At 46.2% G+C, this 20,084-nt stretch overlaps 7 protein-coding genes across 7 annotated transcripts; 6 read left to right on the top strand and 1 right to left on the bottom strand.

The window, feature by feature from the left end:
• Window positions 1–855: 855 nt before the first annotated feature.
• On the top strand, window positions 856–2,739 carry N7487_003092 (serine hydrolase domain-containing protein; the record flags this gene model as incomplete). The annotated part of the gene is made up of 4 exons (XM_056870839.1): window positions 856–1,393; window positions 1,444–1,497; window positions 1,555–1,828; window positions 1,923–2,739. 4 exons carry the CDS (start codon window positions 856–858, stop codon window positions 2,737–2,739), a joined length of 1,683 nt encoding a protein of 560 aa, XP_056735623.1.
• Window positions 2,740–3,301: 562 nt separating this feature from the next.
• Window positions 3,302–4,512, top strand: N7487_003091 (MBL fold metallo-hydrolase; the record flags this gene model as incomplete). The annotated part of the gene is made up of 3 exons (XM_056870838.1): window positions 3,302–3,660; window positions 3,739–3,879; window positions 3,939–4,512. The coding sequence occupies 3 exons, from the start codon at window positions 3,302–3,304 to the stop codon at window positions 4,510–4,512; spliced, it is 1,074 nt and encodes a 357-aa protein (XP_056735622.1).
• Window positions 4,513–5,229: 717 nt separating this feature from the next.
• On the top strand, window positions 5,230–5,743 carry N7487_003090 (uncharacterized protein; the record flags this gene model as incomplete). Its single annotated transcript, XM_056870837.1, has 2 exons — window positions 5,230–5,654; window positions 5,704–5,743. The coding sequence occupies 2 exons, from the start codon at window positions 5,230–5,232 to the stop codon at window positions 5,741–5,743; spliced, it is 465 nt and encodes a 154-aa protein (XP_056735621.1).
• A 687-nt stretch (window positions 5,744–6,430) lies between these two features.
• On the top strand, window positions 6,431–7,719 carry N7487_003089 (Tm-1-like ATP-binding domain-containing protein; the record flags this gene model as incomplete). The annotated part of the gene is made up of 2 exons (XM_056870836.1): window positions 6,431–7,117; window positions 7,183–7,719. 2 exons carry the CDS (start codon window positions 6,431–6,433, stop codon window positions 7,717–7,719), a joined length of 1,224 nt encoding a protein of 407 aa, XP_056735620.1.
• A 69-nt stretch (window positions 7,720–7,788) lies between these two features.
• On the bottom strand, window positions 7,789–9,808 carry N7487_003088 (adenosylhomocysteinase). Its single transcript, XM_056870835.1, has 6 exons — window positions 9,775–9,808; window positions 9,659–9,720; window positions 9,467–9,599; window positions 9,288–9,414; window positions 8,607–9,208; window positions 7,789–8,554 (listed from the first exon to the last, which is right to left on the bottom strand). The coding sequence occupies exons 2-6, from the start codon at window positions 9,695–9,697 to the stop codon at window positions 8,109–8,111; spliced, it is 1,347 nt and encodes a 448-aa protein (XP_056735619.1). The 5' UTR covers window positions 9,698–9,720; window positions 9,775–9,808; the 3' UTR covers window positions 7,789–8,108.
• A 7,040-nt stretch (window positions 9,809–16,848) lies between these two features.
• N7487_003087 (uncharacterized protein) lies at window positions 16,849–18,219 on the top strand (the record flags this gene model as incomplete). Its single annotated transcript, XM_056870834.1, has 1 exon — window positions 16,849–18,219. One exon carries the CDS (start codon window positions 16,849–16,851, stop codon window positions 18,217–18,219), a length of 1,371 nt encoding a protein of 456 aa, XP_056735618.1.
• Window positions 18,220–18,934: 715 nt separating this feature from the next.
• N7487_003086 (uncharacterized protein) lies at window positions 18,935–20,008 on the top strand (the record flags this gene model as incomplete). Its single annotated transcript, XM_056870833.1, has 1 exon — window positions 18,935–20,008. The coding sequence occupies one exon, from the start codon at window positions 18,935–18,937 to the stop codon at window positions 20,006–20,008; it is 1,074 nt and encodes a 357-aa protein (XP_056735617.1).
• Window positions 20,009–20,084: the final 76 nt, after the last annotated feature.

Genomic DNA, 20,084 nt, shown 5'->3' with positions numbered 1-20,084 from the left:
CTGCCGACAGCTCACAATGCATCAATTACTTTAAGACGTTTCTCAACAACAGCTATATACTGTAGAATAAATAGCAATATATATGTCAATATAAATCCGACCTTATGATGAAAAACAGTTCAATGTAGTGTGCTTAGAGACTGAATCTCATTGTTCGCTACTACATATAAACTTGTTTCTTCATACTTTGTTGGCTCACGTTGCTTCATTATCCAAGTGAAATCCCCAGCACCGAGAGAACAACTCACCGGTGTCCCTTACGACACATGGATCCTAACAGGTGAGTGCTGATCGCCTCAACTATTGCTCGGATACAACCCGGAGTCCGGAGTATCTTGACACAGGGCTATGCATCGGGGGCCGTAACCTGGCGCAGCTCCGAGTACCTAATGCGCCCCTACATGACGTAGAAAAGATGTCTCTAGGTTTATTGGCAAACAATAAAATCAATAACAAATTGACAGGTATAGAGGTAGGTAGGTGATGTCAGATATTTGCCTCAGGGCCTAAAGTTCACCATCACGAGCGCCAAGAGCGCACCAAATCGCCATATCCTTACTACCTGTCGCTGATCTGGAGCTAAATTTGCTCACCCTTTTTTTTATAGTACGCCATCGATTTTTCCACGGAAAGGATGGCGGGATGGCGCCGTAACCAACTATATGTGGACAACGTGTTGGCTTGGCCTACGTGCCTCTTGGCCATGTCCAAAGTTGATGGTCAACGTGCGCTACAACCACTAATAGATATCAATATATAAGATCAATAGGAGGAGCTGTTGAATTTCAGACAGAATACATTCAATCTTCTGATAAGCAAGCCTTCTCGTGTTTGCCAGTATTTTAAATTTTCACGATGCTTCTCGACAAAGCATTGGTCACATCCCTACTAGGACTTGCCGCTAGCTCAACAGCGCGCATCATCGCCACAGATGAGGTCCCCTTAATCGGTCCATCCTTCCTCTCCAACTTTGATCCTTCAAATTCAAGCGCGATCAACCACGCCAAATCACAGTTCCCTGGCTTAATTGATAGCCTCTTCTCAACTGGCGAACTCAATCGTACCGATTTGGCCTTTCATATTGACGTGTTTTCGGCCGCTACCAATAAATCCATCTATAGCTATTCCCATGTCGGAGAAAACTCAAAACCATCTTTGACATCTGGAGAACTCAATGACAAGACCATCTCACGCATCGGAAGTGTGACAAAACTCTTCACAGTCTACGCAATCATCGCTAAGGCTGGCATAGAAGTATTCGCCCACCCTGTGACGAAGTATCTCCCCGAACTAGCGGGTAATTCGGATAGTGAACCATTGGATAGCATCCGCTGGGAGGATATCACTGTTGGAGCGTTGGCAAATCAGCAGGCTGGGTCTGGGGGTGTGGCTGGTTTGTGTCCTTATGGAATCCTGGTTTACTGCTCCTAACCTCTCTGCTAGACTTCCTCACAGAATACGCGGATCTCGATAAGCCATTGCAGTATTCACCTGAAGGTAATTCAAAGAATCGATGTTATTCGTAAGGAAGTCGCTAATAGATCTCATACGCAGATCTTCTGAAGTTCTTCCGCGACGAGAGAAAGCCCGTGGTATCTCCATTCCGAAATGCTGTCTATTCTGATGGCGGCTTTGCGATCCTGGGACAGGTACTTGCACGTCTCTCGGGAATGAGTTACAGGGAAGCTGTCCATGAGGTTCTATTTGATCCATTGGACCTGGAGAGCATGTCGACGACAGTGCCAACGGGTTCGGATCTTAATGTTATCGATCGCCGCAGCATTGACAAGAACACATCATGGGCCGGCGATGTGGAAATCGTTGCATCGTATGTTGTCCTTTTTCTATTTCCTTTTCCCTCTTTACTCTTTTTGTCCTGTTTCCAAATTCGACTAAGAGAAACAGACTAACCTGTCCTACAGAACTGGCAGTTATTATTCCAACGCCGCAGACCTCCGCACAGCAGGTCTTGCTATCTTGAACTCCGAGCTACTCTCTCCGGATACAACATCCCAATGGATGAAACCTAGCAGTGGAACTGGCAGTTTGGTCGAGCTTGTCGGAGCCCCATGGGAAATCTCTCGCCTTGAGATCCCCGTTACCCCAGGCTCAAACCGTACTCGGATCTCAGACCTCTATACCAAGGCCGGTGGAAACGTCGATTATACATCCATATTTGCTCTGTCACCAGATCACGGTATTGGATATTCCATCTTGGTGGCCGGTTTCACTGCCACGCCCGCCCGGTGGCCCTTGCGCAACGTGGTTGGTGGGACATTCATTCCTGCGGCAGAATACGCAGCAGCAGAAAATGCCAGACGAAACTTAGCTGGCACGTTTGTCGACGAGGCATCACCGGATACCAATATCACGTTATCTGTTGACCGAGGCCACCCCGGGCTCGGCTTGAAGTCGTTCTGGATTAAGGGAAACAACGCCCGCGATCATGCCCATTGGCGCCTCTACCCGACTGGGCTCAACTCGTTCTCGAGGTCTTTGTCTTATTTGTACAGGACTAAGGGTACTCTACGCGTGGCGCACCGTATGGTAGAGCCGCAGCCCCCGATCAAGCCTCGTGCTGCGGTGGAAGGTGGGAAGGGGGGTTTGTTCGATAATTCCTTCGTATGGATGAACCTTGACTTTGCTGGGCCCGCTGATGAGTTTATTTTCAACCTGGTTGATGGTCGACTGGTCAGTGTGGAGTATCCTGTTACTGGCTCTGTTCTCAAGCGAGTTTAAGTGCATGTTTTGGATCGGTCTTATAGGCAGGGTGGTAAATGGGTAGGTCTTCGATCTCCCTAGGTTAAGATACGCGTTGTTCGTTACTATCTTTTTCTCATGTAGTATCCAATTCTATATTGAAATAAACTTTTCGACCTATTGATAGCACATGAGCATCATCCCAGGGTGTAAAATGGGACAGACACTGTGAACACAGTAGTGAAGGCCATAACACTCCCGAGGAACGGCCCCCTGACCGGTGCCATGTTTTTGATCCAAGCTGGCAGTCATATTTTGAGAATGCTCGCTGCGGCCCAGGTGACCGCATTTCGCATGGCGTTAGCAGTAATGAGCCTCTTCATGCTTGCTAATCGTATCCCGAAGGATCCAAGGTGATTACCCCACTCCCGCAATCACGCCAGAGATGATGACACCCCCCAACTACCCCCTCGCGAATTTCACAGTGTTTCGCTCGGCAGTTGGCCCCCATAGAAACATAAAATTCTGGAGTTTGTATCTCTTGTATCCCGCATCTTTCGAGGCTGCGCAAAGTTATTACAATTCTCGGTGTCATCTCATCATGTCGCACCTCTCCAACGCTAACTTTACTGTGCCACCGGGCGACCAGAGCGTCCAGGTTCGAATCATCGATTCGACTACTAGGATTAATAACTTTAAATTGGCGTTTCTCATGGAACCTCCAATGGAGGGAATGGAATATATGCTCCCCCTTCCGGCTTGGTCATTCCTGATCGAGCACCCTTCGGGTCAAAAGATCCTTTACGATCTTGGAGTTCCGAAAGATTTGGACTCGTTTTCACCGGCAATCTGTGAACATATCAAACGACAGGGATGGAAAGTCGACGTCCAGGAAGAGGTGATCGACATTCTCGACAGAAATGGGATCGCGGCGAATGAAATATCTGCCATCATCTGGAGGTCAGTACAACACCTATCTATTAATAATGATAAGCAACCGTACAATGTAAGATACTGACTTTTTCTGTTCGCGGGAAGTCACTGGCACTGGGATCATATCGGTGACCCATCCCGATTTCCTTCTTCCACTGAGCTCATTGTCGGCCCTGGTTTCAAGGCCGAGTTTCTTCCTGGTTATCCGGCGAAGCCAGATGCCTTTGTACGCGAAAGTGACTTTGCGTAAGTGTTTGATTGTGAAATGGAAATTTGTTCATCCGTTAACTCTCATTCTATGAAAGCGGACGAAATATACACGAAATAGACTTCTCAAACTCTGTCCAAGTTGGCGAGTTCCGAGCTGTCGATTATTTCGGTGATGGTTCATTCTATATCATAGATAGTCCTGGTCACACAGTCGGTCACCTTGGTGCATTGGCACGAACCACGACTAATCCCGACACCTTCATTTTCATGGGAGGTGACCTCTGTCACCATAGTGGGGAAATTCGACCGTCGAAATATCTGCGGATTCCTGGCGATATCCAACCCAGCTTCGCTACTCCTATTTCTTTCCCATGTCCTGGGGACTCAGTATACGAGAAATTGCTAGTCCGACGGACTGGTTCAGTGGACAAGCCATTCTTCCGACCAGCCATAGGGGAAGACATTGAACAGACAATAGATACAATTGAGAAAGCACAGGTGGCTGATGCAGACAGCAATGTTTGGTTTATATATGCTCATGATCGCAGCCTATTGAAATCTGTGGATCTCTTTCCTTTGTCGGCTAATGGGTGGAAGGAGAAGAAGTGGCGGGAGAAAACACTATGGGCTTTCCTCGATGAGTTTGAAACAGCGGTCAAGCTGATTTGATATTCCTACTTGATAAACTAGGCTTTTCTGTGTGATGTATTTGTTTAATAGACCATAACTAGAGCTAGTCTTCCAATTCAAATAAGCGTTCCAACTGTTCTGATTTTCTTTCTCTCTCTCATCAAATCCAAGGATCTTTGAAAGATGCAAAACATTATTTATAGAAGTGTTACAATATAGTCAGTCCTTTTGATAATGCCTATAGATACCGCCGAATAATCGTTATATATAAACAGACCTGGCTTTTTACATGAGTTGAGCGTGCGGCTACCATCTAATGACTAGACTATGCGGCGTGCCCGAGATATTGTTGCTATATTCTTCCATTGCTCCTCCTGATATTTAATTTGCATTTAGCCGTTCCACCTGGTCAGCGTAATAGTCACTTGTACAATGCACTTTGGCCCCTATGTTTGCCGCCTTCATTCTGGTAGAATCCATGAAGTCCGAGTTTCCCCACCTTAAATGCCGAACTCCGTACAATAGTGCAATAGTGCAATATAGCCCCACATGTATATAAAGAGCACATCAGAACGTGGAAGAAGGCGATATCCGAGTGGATGATATCGGGAAAGCCACGAGCCCATTGGACAGACCAACCGCCAAGGAGCGAGCTAAATTATGGACCGCGGGAAACATCAAGAACCTCCACCTTTAAAAGCCTGAAGAATAACAACAGAGACCTAACGTCTCATCGAAATCCCATTAAACTCGAAAATGACAAACTCTACCATTCTGATCACGGCTGGTCCGTACCAATTCCTTGCGAAACTCGAGTCAGCAGCTCCCAAGACAGTCAAACTATTTCGATCTCTCCTCCCATACCGCCAAAAGCTCATTCACGTACGATGGAGCGGTGAGGGGATGTGGATTCCGTTGGGTGAGACTAATTTCAACATCCCCTTCGAAAACCACACGGCGCATCCCGCGCCTGGTCAGATTCTGCTGTACCCCGGGGGTATCTCGGAGACCGAATTCCTCTTCTGCTATGGAGGAGTTGCTTTCGCAAGCAAGATGGGAGCGCTTGCCGCCAATCACTTCTTGACTATCACTGAAGGGTCTGAGAACCTGCATGCGCTTGGGAATTTGACTCTGTGGGAAGGAGCACAAGATGTGTTGTTTGAGCTGGCGGATGAGGATAAGTATGTTTCGGCAATTGAATCTATCGAGTATGTCACTGACGCAATACAGAATTCGGCAATTCAAGGCCGGTCGATCTGCTAAACTTTAGTTTATACGCATGAGTGTGTGATATAGACAGACATTGACGAAATGGGAAATATTTGTACGAATGAGCGGAATGAGCATACATATATTTCCAAAACATACTATCGACAGTCAGCTACTATTCTATGTTTCCGATGTTATTCTTTACACCTCAATTTCGTCCACTTGCCTCAACAATATGTACTGGATAATGCTTGGCAAGACCTTTCCCTTTCTGTTATTGCTCACCCCTTGCCGCTTTTTGATCACCGAGTCAAACTGAGTAAAGCAGAGCATGTCCCTTAATATATATCCTGACTTATAAGGTCTATCCACATGCAAGCCTTCCAATTCAAACTGCGTATCAAAAAAGGACTGGTCAACATGACCGTTGATCCTAGCAGTCTCGATCCTAAGCAAGTAAAAGAAAACTAACAGCGGTACTCCCTTTCCCTAACCAGTCCCATCAGTCTAGGGATCGCCGACAATCCCAGCGAACTGACATCAAATCCGGTATAGTTGCATCTGTACATACATTGTAGGGGTATCACATCCCAAGTAGACCAACCCCGCAATATTTCCAGCACCCCACTTCCACTTCAGCTTCAACGTCACCTCCAGTTTCATACACTTTCCAAGTTCACCAAGTAACTTCAACAAATACCTAGTTCCATTTCTCCAATTGCAAAGCCCAAAAAATCCAAACCAAAAAATGCCTTCAAACACCCCCACAATTCTCTTACTAGGAACATGTGACACCAAACTCCCGGAGCTCCTCTACACAAAAGCCCAAATCGAATCCAACAACGCCACAGTCCTTTTGATGGACATCGGCCGAAACCAAACAACTCATGAAGAAATAGCTATCCCCCAAAGCGCCTTAACCAACGCTTCACCCTCCTCAACCCCAATCCCAGATCTAGCAACCCTCCCACGGGCCGAGTATATAACCACACTCACACCCTACGCCACAAAACATGTAACTCACCTCCACAAATCTCACCAAATCCACGGTATTCTTGCCATCGGCGGCTCATGCGGCACAGCACTGGCGGCAGCAGTCATGCGCGACGCGCTACCAGTCGGATTCCCCAAACTACTAGTATCAACCATGGCATCCGGGGACGTGGGACCATACATCGGCGAAACAGATATCAGCATGATGTACAGCGTTGTCGATATTGCGGGCCGGAACCGTGTTTTGGAGGGTGTTCTTGATAACGCTGCTGGTGGGATTGCCGGGATGGCGAGTTCGTTTTTGAAACGAGAGCCGGGTGAGAAGGAGAAGAAGGTCGATGAATCTTCCCGTGTGAAGATTGGTATATCCATGTTCGGAGTTACGACGCCTGGTGTCACACGCGCCCGGGAACGTCTTGAAGAGGTCCTTCCTGGTTGTGAGGTTTATGTTTTTCATGCTACGGGGTCCGGGGGAGGGCTCTGGAGAGGCTTGTGAGGGAGGAGCAGATTGATGCTGTGCTTGATTTGACAACTACGGAGATTGCGGATGAGGTTGTTGGTGGGGTTCTTAGTGCTGGGGCTGGACGGTTGACTGCGGCTACAGTGCGGGATATTCCGAGGGTTGTTAGTGTTGGAGCGTGTGATATGGTTAATTTCGGGGAGGTGGGGAGTGTCCCACCTGCGTTTCGGGAGGCGGGGAGGTTGTTTCATGAGCATAATGCGACTGTTACGCTTATGCGCACAACCAAGAAAGAGTGTGCGGATATTGGGGTTTTTATAGCAGGGAACTTGTTGCGGGATTCGAGGGGCAAAGGAGAACTGACGCGGACGAAGGTGGTTCTGCCTGTTGGTGGCGTGAGCATGTTAGACGTTCCTGGTCAGACATTCCAGGATACAGAGGCAGATGAGGCATTGTTTTTGACTTTGGAGAAGGAATTGGAGGATAGTGGGGTATTAGTCGTGCGAGATTCGCGTGACATCAATAATCCTGACTTTGCCGTGGCAGTAGCAGATGAACTGGTCAAATTGATCCGCGGAGAATAGATGTTACGCATAGCCAGAAACACGAACTCAAGCCAATCATCTACGGAAGCAACTACGCAAGAAATGAAATGTTGACGCATAGCTTCGATTTGTTGAAGTTCTACACTATCACAATCGGCCCATGGAGGCCTACACACCGAAATAAGGTATCAAGAATAAAATCCCATCACGCAGTGTTGAATGCAAGACCATCCCAGGTCATCCCACGCCAAAACAAAACATTAGAAACACACCTCCGGTGCAGGCCACTTTTTATGCCGTTGAAGGACAACCACTTTTGAGTTCTAAGTTGATGGAGAACTCGAATATGCCAATCATAACATCGTCGAATCATGTTGAAAGTCTATTTCCCAAGATTATCATCGAACGCAGTTGAAAATGTAAAGAAATTAGTAACGGTAGATCTCGGGCTTGAAGGGGCCGTTGACATCGATGCTGAGGTAGTCAGCCTGGACGGGGGTCAACTCAGTGAGCTTGGCGTTAACGTGCTCCAAGTGGCAGCGAGCGACCTGCTCGTCGAGCTGCTTGGGGAGAACGTAGACACCGATGGGCTTGCGGCCAGCGGCACCGAACTCAATGTACTTCTTGCCGAAGGCCTCGTCCTCAGCCTTGAAGAGGGCAATCTGGGCAAGGACCTGGTTGGAGAAAGAGCAGGACATGACGAAAGAAGAGTGGCCAGTAGCACAGCCAAGGTTGACAAGACGACCCTCGGCGAGGAGGATGATGTTCTTGCCGTTGAGGCTGTAACGGTCAACCTGGGGCTTGATGTTCTGGACGGACTGAGAGTTGGCCTTCAACCAGGCGACGTCAATCTCGATATCAAAGTGACCAATGTCTAGAAGACGGTTAGTATTGATCCGCAAAATTTTTCATTCAAAACAACTTACTGCAGACAATGGCGTCGTTGCGCATGGCCTCGAAGTGACGGCCAACAAGGATGTCACGGCAACCAGTGGTGGTGACGAAGATCTGACCGATAGGGGCAGCGGCCTCCATAGTGTTAACCTCGTAACCCTGGACAGCAGCCTGGAGGGCGTTGATGGGGTCGACCTCAGTGACAATGACACGGGCACCCATGGAGTGGAGAGCCTGGGCACAACCCTTGCCGACATCACCGTAACCGGCGACGACAGCGATCTTACCAGCGATCATGACATCGGTGGCACGCTTGATACCATCGATAAGGGACTCACGGCAGCCGTAAAGGTTGTCGAACTTGGACTTGGTGACACAGTCGTTAACGTTGATGGCGGGAACCTTGAGCTTGTTCTCCTTGAGCATCTTGTAGAGGTGGTGGACACCGGTGGTGGTCTCCTCAGAGACACCGAAGCAGTCATCGAGCATCTCGGGGTACTTGGTGTGGATGAGGGAGGTGAGGTCACCACCGTCATCAAGGATGAGGTTGAGCTTCTTGCCATCCTTGAAGGCCTGGAGCTGCTGGTCCAAGCACCACTGGTACTCCTCCTCGGTCTCACCCTTCCAGGCGAAGCTGTAGAGCACAATGGTCAGACGAAACGTCCACGAAGGGGTATGAAATGTAAAAGATTTCTGTAAGAATGAAAACTTACACAGGGACACCGGCGGCGGCAATGGCGGCAGCGGCGTGATCCTGGGTGGAGAAGATGTTGCAAGAGGTCCAGGTGACCTCAGCACCGAGGTGAGTGAGGGTCTCGATGAGGACAGCAGTCTGGATGGCTGGAGGAGCGGTCAGCATGGGCTTTGCCTTTTGTGATGGATCAATTCGTACTCATGTGAAGACAACCAGCGATACGGGCACCCTTGAGGGGCTGGTCGGCACCGTACTTCTCACGGATGGCCATGAGACCGGGCATCTCAACCTCGGAGAGCTCGATCTCGCGGCGACCGAAGGCGGCCAGAGACTATGGGAATGGTCAATGAATGAAGGAGGAAAAAAAAAAAAAGTGATTGAGAGACATACGAGGTCAGCGACCTTGAACTTCTGTGCGGGGGCAGACATTATGTGAAATATGTATTCAAAAACTGCTGATTGTTAGAAAGAATTATCGAAAAGTGATTTTGTAGGAATGAACTGACCAAAGGTGTATGAATGAGAAAGGAAAGAGGAAAGAGGGAAAAGGAGAATAGAGGGGAAAGGAAAACTCACGGGCTTGGGGATCCACCAAGGTCCCAGAACGTGGCAAGTACTGGTACTCCGTTCTAGTACGGTTTCGTTATGTTCGGCTAGGTACCGGTACTTCTCAACAGTTCTTCGGTCTCCGTAGTGGGCTGACTGATGGCGGGGGTTTTGCTTAGTCAGGATCGACAGCCACCACTTAGATCAGTGGCAGCTGTTGTTGTCACGTGATATACCCATAACACAGCCCTCATTTAACTATACAGAGCAGTAGTTAGAGGGATAGTTAACGAAAAGATAAATAAAATCACACCTTCTTGTGTCACAAACTGCGTACTTCCCACTTCAAAAATTAAATTACTCCAATCCGAGCCTCAATAGCGTTATGTGAAATACGTGGGCAAATTATGTATACATGGATTCGGCAAGATACCCTAAGCCAAGCAGAAACTAATCTTGTTTGGGTGGGGGCCAAATATCCACAAATACATATACCTAGATCCCATGAAGTCAACAACGGAGCCATTAACGGGCGACAAAGTGTGCCATGACGGAATTTAATCTTATTGGCTATTATTACCAAATACTACCATTACCTACAAGGTAGGCATTATCCATTCCCTCTTCATAGTTAAGGATGGGGGGACTCAGGCCAGGGCCCCGCGGTGCAATTGAGGAGCCGTGGGGCCTGTCTTAGGCCCTACACTGAGCAGCCATGTAGTATGAACCCATTTTTTTGGAAGATCCTCATTTATCTACCAAAGAAAACTTCGCAATCGAATACTGCCTAATCTTGCTTTCAGGTCACTTTGTGTAAATTCTTTAAAGCTTCTTACTTGGTGCATGCTCTCATATTCTATTCTAAATTCCGGAAATTTACAGCGGTGTGTTCAAATCGGCTCCTTGGGGCAGAGCGCAGCAAGACAACCGGCGAGTCGAGGCGAGTATTATATGCCCCTCTTGTAACCAGTCATGATAGTCAAAATCAGATGCTCTGTTCCAGTTTTGGTACATATTCGTCATTGAGAGGCTTCATCAGCGCGTCACTCTTGGAAACTTCTCGCAGCCTGTCTAGATCAGCGAATCCAGAATGGATCAACCCAGCAAGGAGACATTTTTCGAGCATAGCCATATATGACCGGGCTTCCGATCTATTTTCATGAAGTTAGGACATGCTCGAAGCATGGATTGCCATGACGTACCCCTGCACGAGTCTTGATCTATGCGTCACCCACTCATTTAATTTTGCGACGCAGGCCATCGCAAGGATAAACACTAAGGACGCGCCGCGAACGCCGCTTTCATGAATACTGATAACAGCAGACAGGGGGATAGAGATGGAGTAAAATGTACTGGACGGGTATCCACGCAGATACGGCGTGTAAGTGAAAAAAAAGATCCCCAATCGGGCATAAAGGAAGCTGTCGAGTGCAGAGATAGACACTTTGTGTAGGCTTGGCAGTAGAAGTAGGTATGATATGGTGGAGATGACCGGGCGCAGCAATGCACCCGTTTGGTATGGGGGCCGAGTTGTACGTGGATCGCCACGACGAAGCGTCTTTACGAGAACCAAACTGGTCCAAGACCAGATGAAGCAAGACACCACATCTATCACCTCGGGGAGGATATTATCATTGCCAAGTCGGGCTTTGGAGATATGGTACCGACCCAATTCCATGACCCCCGTCCCAATATGTATGAATAGGCACACCTTGTTCTTGGAGAACTTTGTGCTATACATTCGAACTTGTCGTCGTGTATGATAGAGAATGATGACCAGATATGCAGAACAATAACAGATGAATGGCGCGATGTCGGATTTTCGACACATGGTGACAGTTGCTGGACCAATTATTGGAATTGCTTCGGGTATTTATTGATTGAAATCAAATCGGCGATTTAAATAAAAGAACTGAATAGTGCGGATTTCATATTTTAAGTAGGCTTCAAAATCTATCAGCAGCTGGTTCGCTTTTTGGGTATTCATTTGTAGATCATCACCTTGCATAACATGGTACGGAGTACTCCGTATAATGTGTGATTTTGCGGTCTGCATGGCCATCAAAGCACATGTGACACAGTTATAATATAAGTCACCAGGAGAATTCACGGAAGGGTTACACGAACTTAATATAGAAATTACCATACCCATTAATGAGTAGAGATTGATTGATAATGCCCGTCCTATACGTTTTTTTATCCTAAGATAGTAAAATCTACTTATATATTTACTCGTTCGCTACTTTAATCTACTATACGCGTTTTATATTTAAGGGAACTAGAGACTAGCTATAATCTGTTACTACGTGGGTGACCACTAGCGAATTTTCACTGTTGCATGCTTTCTTTTTTTGGGTTATCTTCTGTGGAGATGTGGTAAGTGAGTGTGCTGTATTTTTCGGGTGGGTTGAGTGGGGGGTTTTCATTGGTGTCAACATGAGAACTATATCTGTGTATAGCATTGGGCGGTCTAAGCAACCATTGCTAGTAGTCCATATGACAATTATGTAGTAGCATAGTTGGCATGACTCTTAGTTATAGGAATTTGTTTGGCTTTGAGGTACCCGGACACATGGGCTTTAGACTAGTTGTAAAAAAAAAAAGAAAAGAAAAAAAGAAACGAAGGTTTTCAGATGCAGCGTAATTAATTAAATGATTAGATGGTAGGGGAGTAGGGGAATGATTTACTAGATATTAGGTAAACCTAGATACGAGAAATCTACTCCAATACGATTTTTAAGAGAAAGGGCTAATATATAAGAGTATATACTTCGATAGGCCTAGGGCTATTCTGTAGTTCGGGCGTTCTATTTCTCTTAGAGCCCTAAAAACGTTCTCTAGAAGTCTTCGAAAGGTATTCTATATTCCTTATTATTCTAGAATCTAGATCCTTACGTAGAAGCTAAATCTAATACTAGAGGTAATTAATAATATAAGATAGAACGCCCCCCGATATCTTCACCCACGCTAGCTGATTGGAACAACCTATACCGATTTTCTTCTCTTCAAAGGTCCATTCTGGGCCTACAGAAGCGCTTAACTAGAGTCCATACTGATAAAACTGTAGCAAGCACCTTTGGTCTTCTGCCTGACAGAATTCAACTGCAGTGACAAACCAAACTATAGTTTTAATGAGGATGTTAATTCACAGTCTCTCGAGGCTACTTTAGAAACTATGGCGTGGCTGAGCCGCCGTCAATTTGAGCTTACCACCTTTCAAAGGCTACAGTGCTCAGCAGATCAGTTACTTGCATGCACGAAAAAGCATCCACAGAGGTACAACCATAGCACAGCAAAAGCACTATTTCAGCTGCTGATGTCGGGCTTATTTGATAAAGGTAAAGTGAAGTCTACTAATTCTTTGAGGAAATCATCTTACCGTCTTGTACAAGGAACATTTCTAATGATCATTGATCTTAGGAAATGCGAGGGTTGTGCTCAGATGTGGACAGGTTTGATGCCAAAACAATTGCTTACAGCCCAGTAGTCCATAATCGTCTTACCCAATGGTTGAGATAGGCAAATACCTTGGATGACTTTGAACGCTATGATAAGTCTGAGTTACAACAGGATGCAGAACTGGATCTAGCTGGTTTCAATCCTTCCATCGGGAGGTCTTGCGGGGAACACCTTACAAATCTGATATCAACGCCATCGACACGGATCTGGATGAATACTATAAGCGTATTCCGAATTTACTGGTCAGTGCTTTTAAAGGGATTTCTCCTAATATGACCGCTCTCTTGGAAGAATTTATGGTGGAAATGGGTAAGCTTCGAGAAGTTTTGTCGGAGGATTTGAAACATTTCAAGGGCTGTACGGTTTCCCAAGAAAAAGAAGTGGCATTTCAGAAGTTGAAGGATAGAGTTATCGAGTGCTATGGGTGTATGAAAGAGCTTGATAACCTGTATGAAGTGTTATTGATGGACTTCAGACTTTCCGGTGATCATTCTCAATCTCCAGAAGGTTCTCGTAGACAGGAGAGCGTGATTCCATGTTATTGGCATACTTTCTTTTCTTGGGGCCATTGAAGGAGCTACAACCGACATTTTATTGCTATTAACCTTTTCCAAGTTTGATTATGTCTTCTATCAATCATTTCCGACAGACTTTGAGAACGATTCACGTAGCCCATAATTAGGTATCGTGGCATGAAACGTCAGTAGAATACTTGCCAAGACCTCAGCTAATATCCGGTGACAAGAAAGCTTATAGGTAAACCCTAATCTACATATGCATTTTGATTATGAACTTATTATGAAACATATAGAATTAATAAATCCTCGGTATGCCGGTTCTTAATGCGCTGACACATCCCCCTCCCCCCACCACTCCAAAAAGAGGTTTGACCTGTGAGCGCTTTAGGTCTTCGTACACATCCATAAGTATTTGCCATACTTTCGGCCCATTATTTCTTCTGTGGGGTATTTGTTAAGTTGGGACTTTCTATTGGCAAAATATCTAATCAAACTAGAAATTGACACCAAGGATTCCATGGATAGCTACAGGATACCGGACTCGCCACTCAGTATCAGATGATATAATAGTGACATCTCCATCAATCTAGGGAGCTTTATCTGCTAATTTTAGCACCTAATCCGATGTGGCTCGCAAGCAGGCAAAATTACCGATGTCTAGGATAACGAACCGTGGTCGAACTCAGAGGAGCCAAGTTAACGCCTGTTTACCAGCCAAGACAGCTATTTTGAAGGGCTAAACAACGCCAAACTAACGGCCTCAAAGTGCCTGGACTTGATCTTAAGACCAGACCAATTTATTTAAGCCAGTGATAGCGATGCGCTTATAAAATTAAATAAATGTGTTGGACAAAACTGGGTTGCGGAAAGTCAAAATAGACACGACATGGGAAACACGCGACTTCATTACCACACCACACATGCAAACCGTGGAGACTTTTTTTCTTCGGAAAAATTGCTTGTCCAGGCCCAAGAATACTAAACGGCAGTAAATAGTTCCAAAGCAATTCATTATGTTGAACAGGAAGCGACGTCCTCTATCAATTTAGCTCAACAGCGAGGCCGAGGAGGAATAAAGAACTAAGCTGGCCCAAAATAGCATTTTTAGTTCACGTTCAACGATAATGCATCTCAAGTAGAATCAGAGAATCAGAGCTGATTTGATGATGGACCCGTTCGTTTAGATCTGTACCCGTATTGTGAGAATGTATCTTTCACTTCCTTGACGCCGGGAAATATTCTCATGTTGCCTCCAGAGTTTTTTCATGATCATGTTATTATCAATTGCTTATGTCTGGACATACATGCATGCACGCTGTATCGATTTCTTGAAAGTCAATCTATGCCTATACGAACCTTGATATATTGAGTTACACATTTATAGCAGGTTATTATAGGTGTTTTAAGCTTTACTTTCCATTCATCCTTCATCAATCTGGGCAGCAAATGCCACCGAACAGGCAATTTAGCTAGATCGAGACTGTTGAGCCAATGCGACAAAGTCCGGGGGAAAAAATAAAAATACAAAAGAAAATACATATGTAAGTATCTAAATAAAGAAAATAAAGAGAATAAAGAGAGAAAGCCTCAACCATGGTTGGGCCCGAAGCGTGACGTCACATAAGCTGTTGCTGGACCCTGCATGACTCTGCATGAGAGAGGTCCAGACAAACCCCAGATGTCAACGCGGGCTTTCTAAACCTTGTTTCTTTTACTAGACCCCGACTGATCTGTTTGAATGCCGATCTGTTTTGAATGTCGGTCTCTGGTGAATTGTTACGTTCCATGCATCAATATTGTTTTTTACATAATGAGCTTTGGGCAGTTTCAGCTCTACCATGTTCCAAAGGGAGCATGAACCTCTCATAGCCAGGAGATCTCAATACTAGTCCACTTGCTTTAACAAATTTTCGGCTCCAAGACAAAAACAAAACATAGAAACAAGAGGCGCCTCCATATTGTATGTTAATATCTAATATCTAGAAGGAGCTTGTTTGAACTCAGAACTTCGTGGAGAACACCCATGCAACAAACATATCAACTTGCATTGACATAGACCAGTATCATAAGGCATTACAGCGTTAGTAACTAATCATTATCTTGCGTAACTTGTTTTCAGATCACCGTATGTCTTTCAAGGGTTTGCAGATGACAGTGTTTTCCGAGGCATTAGCTCGCCTAAAATATTCATAGATTTAAAAATAAGTTTCCACAAAGTATACCACAAAGTATAGACGTGCTAGGCCCCGAATGTTCTGAATACGAAGTGATCTAGTTCGGGCGTGACAAGGATTCCCCCAGAGTGGAACTGTTCCGTGTAGGCTTGGCATCGGCCGCGCTCTTGGCATCGCCCCAAAGTTCTAGGTGTCTCACTGCCATCCACGGGACCACCATTGCTCACTATCTAGCCCTAGATCTTCCTAAATTCACTTTGGCCCACCGGGCCCTAAATTTTAATGGCCGCATTTCAACTGGAATGAGAAGAGAACCTTGTATCTCGGATGGCGGCCAACAGAAGGTCTTCGAGATTATGATGTGAGATCCATCCCATTGACTTATCTAGATCTATGAACCACAAAGAAGCTAAGGTATAGATTTTAAGAAGTATTGTTCTCAATGGAGCGATCCCTCGCTCGGTAACATGCACTAGTCTATTGGTGGTAGGAAGAAAGGAGTGTATATCTCCAGATAGGTTCGCATAGCCGGTTGAACCGCTTTACATCATGATTTCCAGGTGGTGGCTTTCGGGCCCATGATACTGTACAGATAATTTGTGGACGAGGAGCCACGCCACTTAAGGTCTAGAATGAACTCTTCCTTGAACATTGATTCTTCACACGAAGTGTACAGCTTTGTTTATTTTGGGATACGAAGGATAAACTTTCGAAATGATTAATTTGGGTATAAAATTGTCTTGCATCTTCAGCAAATTCCGATTCCAGATTACAACTCATTGTCAATCGAAAATCTCTTAGCACTGCGCTATATTCTATCTCTCTAGGATCATTTTAGGGATAACTTGGTTGAACTTGGCTGCCAGCCACCAGTCTCTCTATAATGAAGATTCAAGGCTTCGTTGCAAGCGCGTTTCTCCTGTTTCTGTCGGTGACCAGTGTCTTCGCCGCACCGGCCGACCCAAATTCCCTCGAAGGCATGTGTCACGCTGTTAAAAACACAACAGTCACTAACCTATACAGTTCGGACTTCCCATTGCAATCGAAAGGATTGGAATTGCAAGAACTGGGATTGGAACAAGTGCGTTTGCAACGACAAGCAGGTGTGCCACAAGGATCCCAAGTGCAACAACTGGGATTGGAAAAATGTGTCTGCAACGACAAGCCCTGCCAGAAGGATCCCAAGTGTAAGGACTGGGATTGGAAAAAATGTGTCTGCAATGACAAGCCCTGCCACAGGGATCCGAAGTGCAAGGACTGGGACTGGAAGAAGTGCGTTTGCAACGACAAGCATTGTGATAGAAAGGATTGGAAGTGTAAGGATTGGGATTGGAACAAGTGCATTTGCAAAGATAAGCATTGTGATCGAAAAGATTGGAAGTGCAAGGACTGGGACTGGAACAAGTGCGTTTGCAACGACAAGCAGGTGTGCCACAAGGATCCCAAGTGCAACAACTGGGATTGGCAAAAATGCGTCTGCAACGACAAGCCCTGCCACAGGGATCCCAAGTGTAAGGATTGGGATTGGAACAAGTGCATTTGCAAAGATAAGCATTGTGATCGAAAGGATTGGAAGTGCAAGGACTGGGATTGGAACAAGTGCATCTGCAACGACAAGCCCTGCCAGAAGGATCCCAAGTGTAAGGACTGGGATTGGAAAAAATGTGTCTGCAACGACAAGCCCTGTCAGAAGGATCCCAAGTGCAAGGACTGGGACTGGAACAAGTGCGTCTGCAACGACAAGCCCTGCCAGAAGGATCCCAAGTGCAAGGACTGGGACTGGAACAAGTGCATCTGCAACGACAAGCCCTGTCAGAAGGATCCCAAGTGCAAGGACTGGGACTGGAACAAGTGCGTCTGCAACGACAAGCCCTGCCAGAAGGATCCCAAGTGCAAGGACTGGGACTGGAACAAGTGCATCTGCAACGACAAGCCCTGTCAGAAGGATCCCAAGTGCAAGGACTGGGACTGGAACAAGTGCATCTGCAACGACAAGCCCTGTCAGAAGGATCCCAAGTGTAAGGACTGGGACTGGAACAAGTGCATCTGCAACGACAAGCCCTGCCAGAAGGATCCCAAGTGCAAGGACTGGGACTGGAACAAGTGCATCTGCAACGACAAGCCCTGTCAGAAGGATCCCAAGTGCAAGGACTGGGACTGGAACAAGTGCATCTGCAACGACAAGCCCTGTCAGAAGGATCCTAAGTGTAACAATTGGGATTGGAACAAATGCGTCTGCAACGATAAGCACTGAATCATCTTCTGATGATGACAATTCAACATTGTCGAAACTCAGGTCAAAGCATTCAACATAATCGACGGTTAATAGGACAACAGCCGGGTCATTGGATAACGAACATAATTTGTGAAGTTCGCCGTTTAGGCTTCTGAATGTACTTAGTGTTAATGAAAATCAAGTAATCTATCTTCAGCTTTTTAGTCATATAACTACTAGGCTAAAAGTTAGTAATATTAGCTCCCTGGTATACTGCCTATGTCTGTATTTTGTTATAGGCCTCGTAATAAAAAACGCCATGATAATTTGTTCGCTAACCGTTCTAGACCCGTATGTATGACTTTTGCGCTTGGATACGTCACTGTTATAGTTGAGCAGGGCTAGGATCAGGTGTGGGCAAGAATGCGATACAGTATGCAGCCAAGTCAGCCAAACGAAGGTACAAGGGAGAAATTAGCCACGTACTGCTTATAAAGCTAGTGTAATGTTATCGGAAACGCAGGTAGAAATCATCAACGTATATTGGGATTTTCCTCTTCCCGGCGTCCGTGGGGCGGCCCAATCATTTCCAGGGATAGGGAGTGGCAATTGGACAAGGGGGGCAAAAGGGACGGGCCGAGTGGAGGCTTCATGTACCATAAGTCACCTGATAGTGAACCTGGGTGCCCCTTCCAGCTCAGAATCAGGAAACTCCCTCCGCCACAAGCCACTGACAAACCAGGCAACCATCACTATGGCATCAACGTCATATTATGAGTTCAATAATGGAACACAAATCGGTAATAACCATGATACAACCACGACACAATGCCACCTATCCAAGCGACCAAAGACCTCCCACAATGACGGTTTGCCAGCCTCACGACACGATCGTTACACCATCGCTTGGATTTGCGCGTTGTACATAGAAATGGCAGCGGCTCAGGCAATGCTGGATGAATCTCATGAAATCTTGCCTACCCATGCGGACGATAGGAACACCTACGTACTAGGAGACATCTATCGGCATAATGTTGTCATTGCGTGTTTACCAGATGGGCAGTATGGAACAAACAACGCAGCGATCGTCATGATGAACATGAAGCGGACGTTCCCAGCGATTCGTGCATGTTTGATGGTTGGAATTGGCGGCGGTGTGCCAAGCAAGGCTGATGTACGCTTGGGTGATATTGTCGTCGGAACAAGGGTGATGCAATGTGATCTTGGGAAAGTTCTTAGAGATGGACAGCTCCAACGAACGGCGATTCCGAGAATTCCCCATCAATTGCTCGGTACAGCTGTGTCTTGTCTCCGCTCGAAGCATGAATTAAGTCCTAGCCGAGTCATATCTATCTTACAACAAAAGTTAGAAGGACAACCCTCGTACTCCCGCCCGATCTCTCCGGATCGTCTGTTCCATGCGACGTATGATCATGAATCTCTAACCGGTAGCTGTGACAAATGCGACCACTCAAAGCTAGTCCCACGAAGCAGACGGATGCTGGCCGAAGTTAGGATCCATTATGGCGCAATCGCCTCGGGAAACCAAGTCATGAGGGACGGCACAACACGAGACAACATTGCGCGACAGCTAGATGTCATATGTTTTGAGATGGAAAGCGCTGGTCTGATGGATATCCTCCCGTGTCTTCCAATTCGGGGAATCTGCGACTATGCAGACTCCCACAAAAGTAAAGAATGGCAGAGATATGCAGCAGCAACCGCAGCCGCATACGCAAGGGAATTGCTTGAGGTGTTACCTGTGACTGGATCGCATACAAGCATTGTCTCCACGACCGATTCTTGTAAGAATGCATTCCAGCCTTAGGAACATCCTTAAGTCACCGCTGCTCACACTATACCTTTAGATCAATATTTATCTCATGAACACCGGCAGCGCTTGT

Source organism: Penicillium crustosum, assembly GCF_028827405.1.
Source record: "Penicillium crustosum strain IBT 35664 chromosome Unknown utg000001l_segment0_segment0, whole genome shotgun sequence".
Classification (NCBI taxonomy): Eukaryota; Fungi; Ascomycota; class Eurotiomycetes; order Eurotiales; family Aspergillaceae; genus Penicillium; species Penicillium crustosum.
This window is presented reverse-complemented; position numbering and strand designations above follow the sequence as displayed.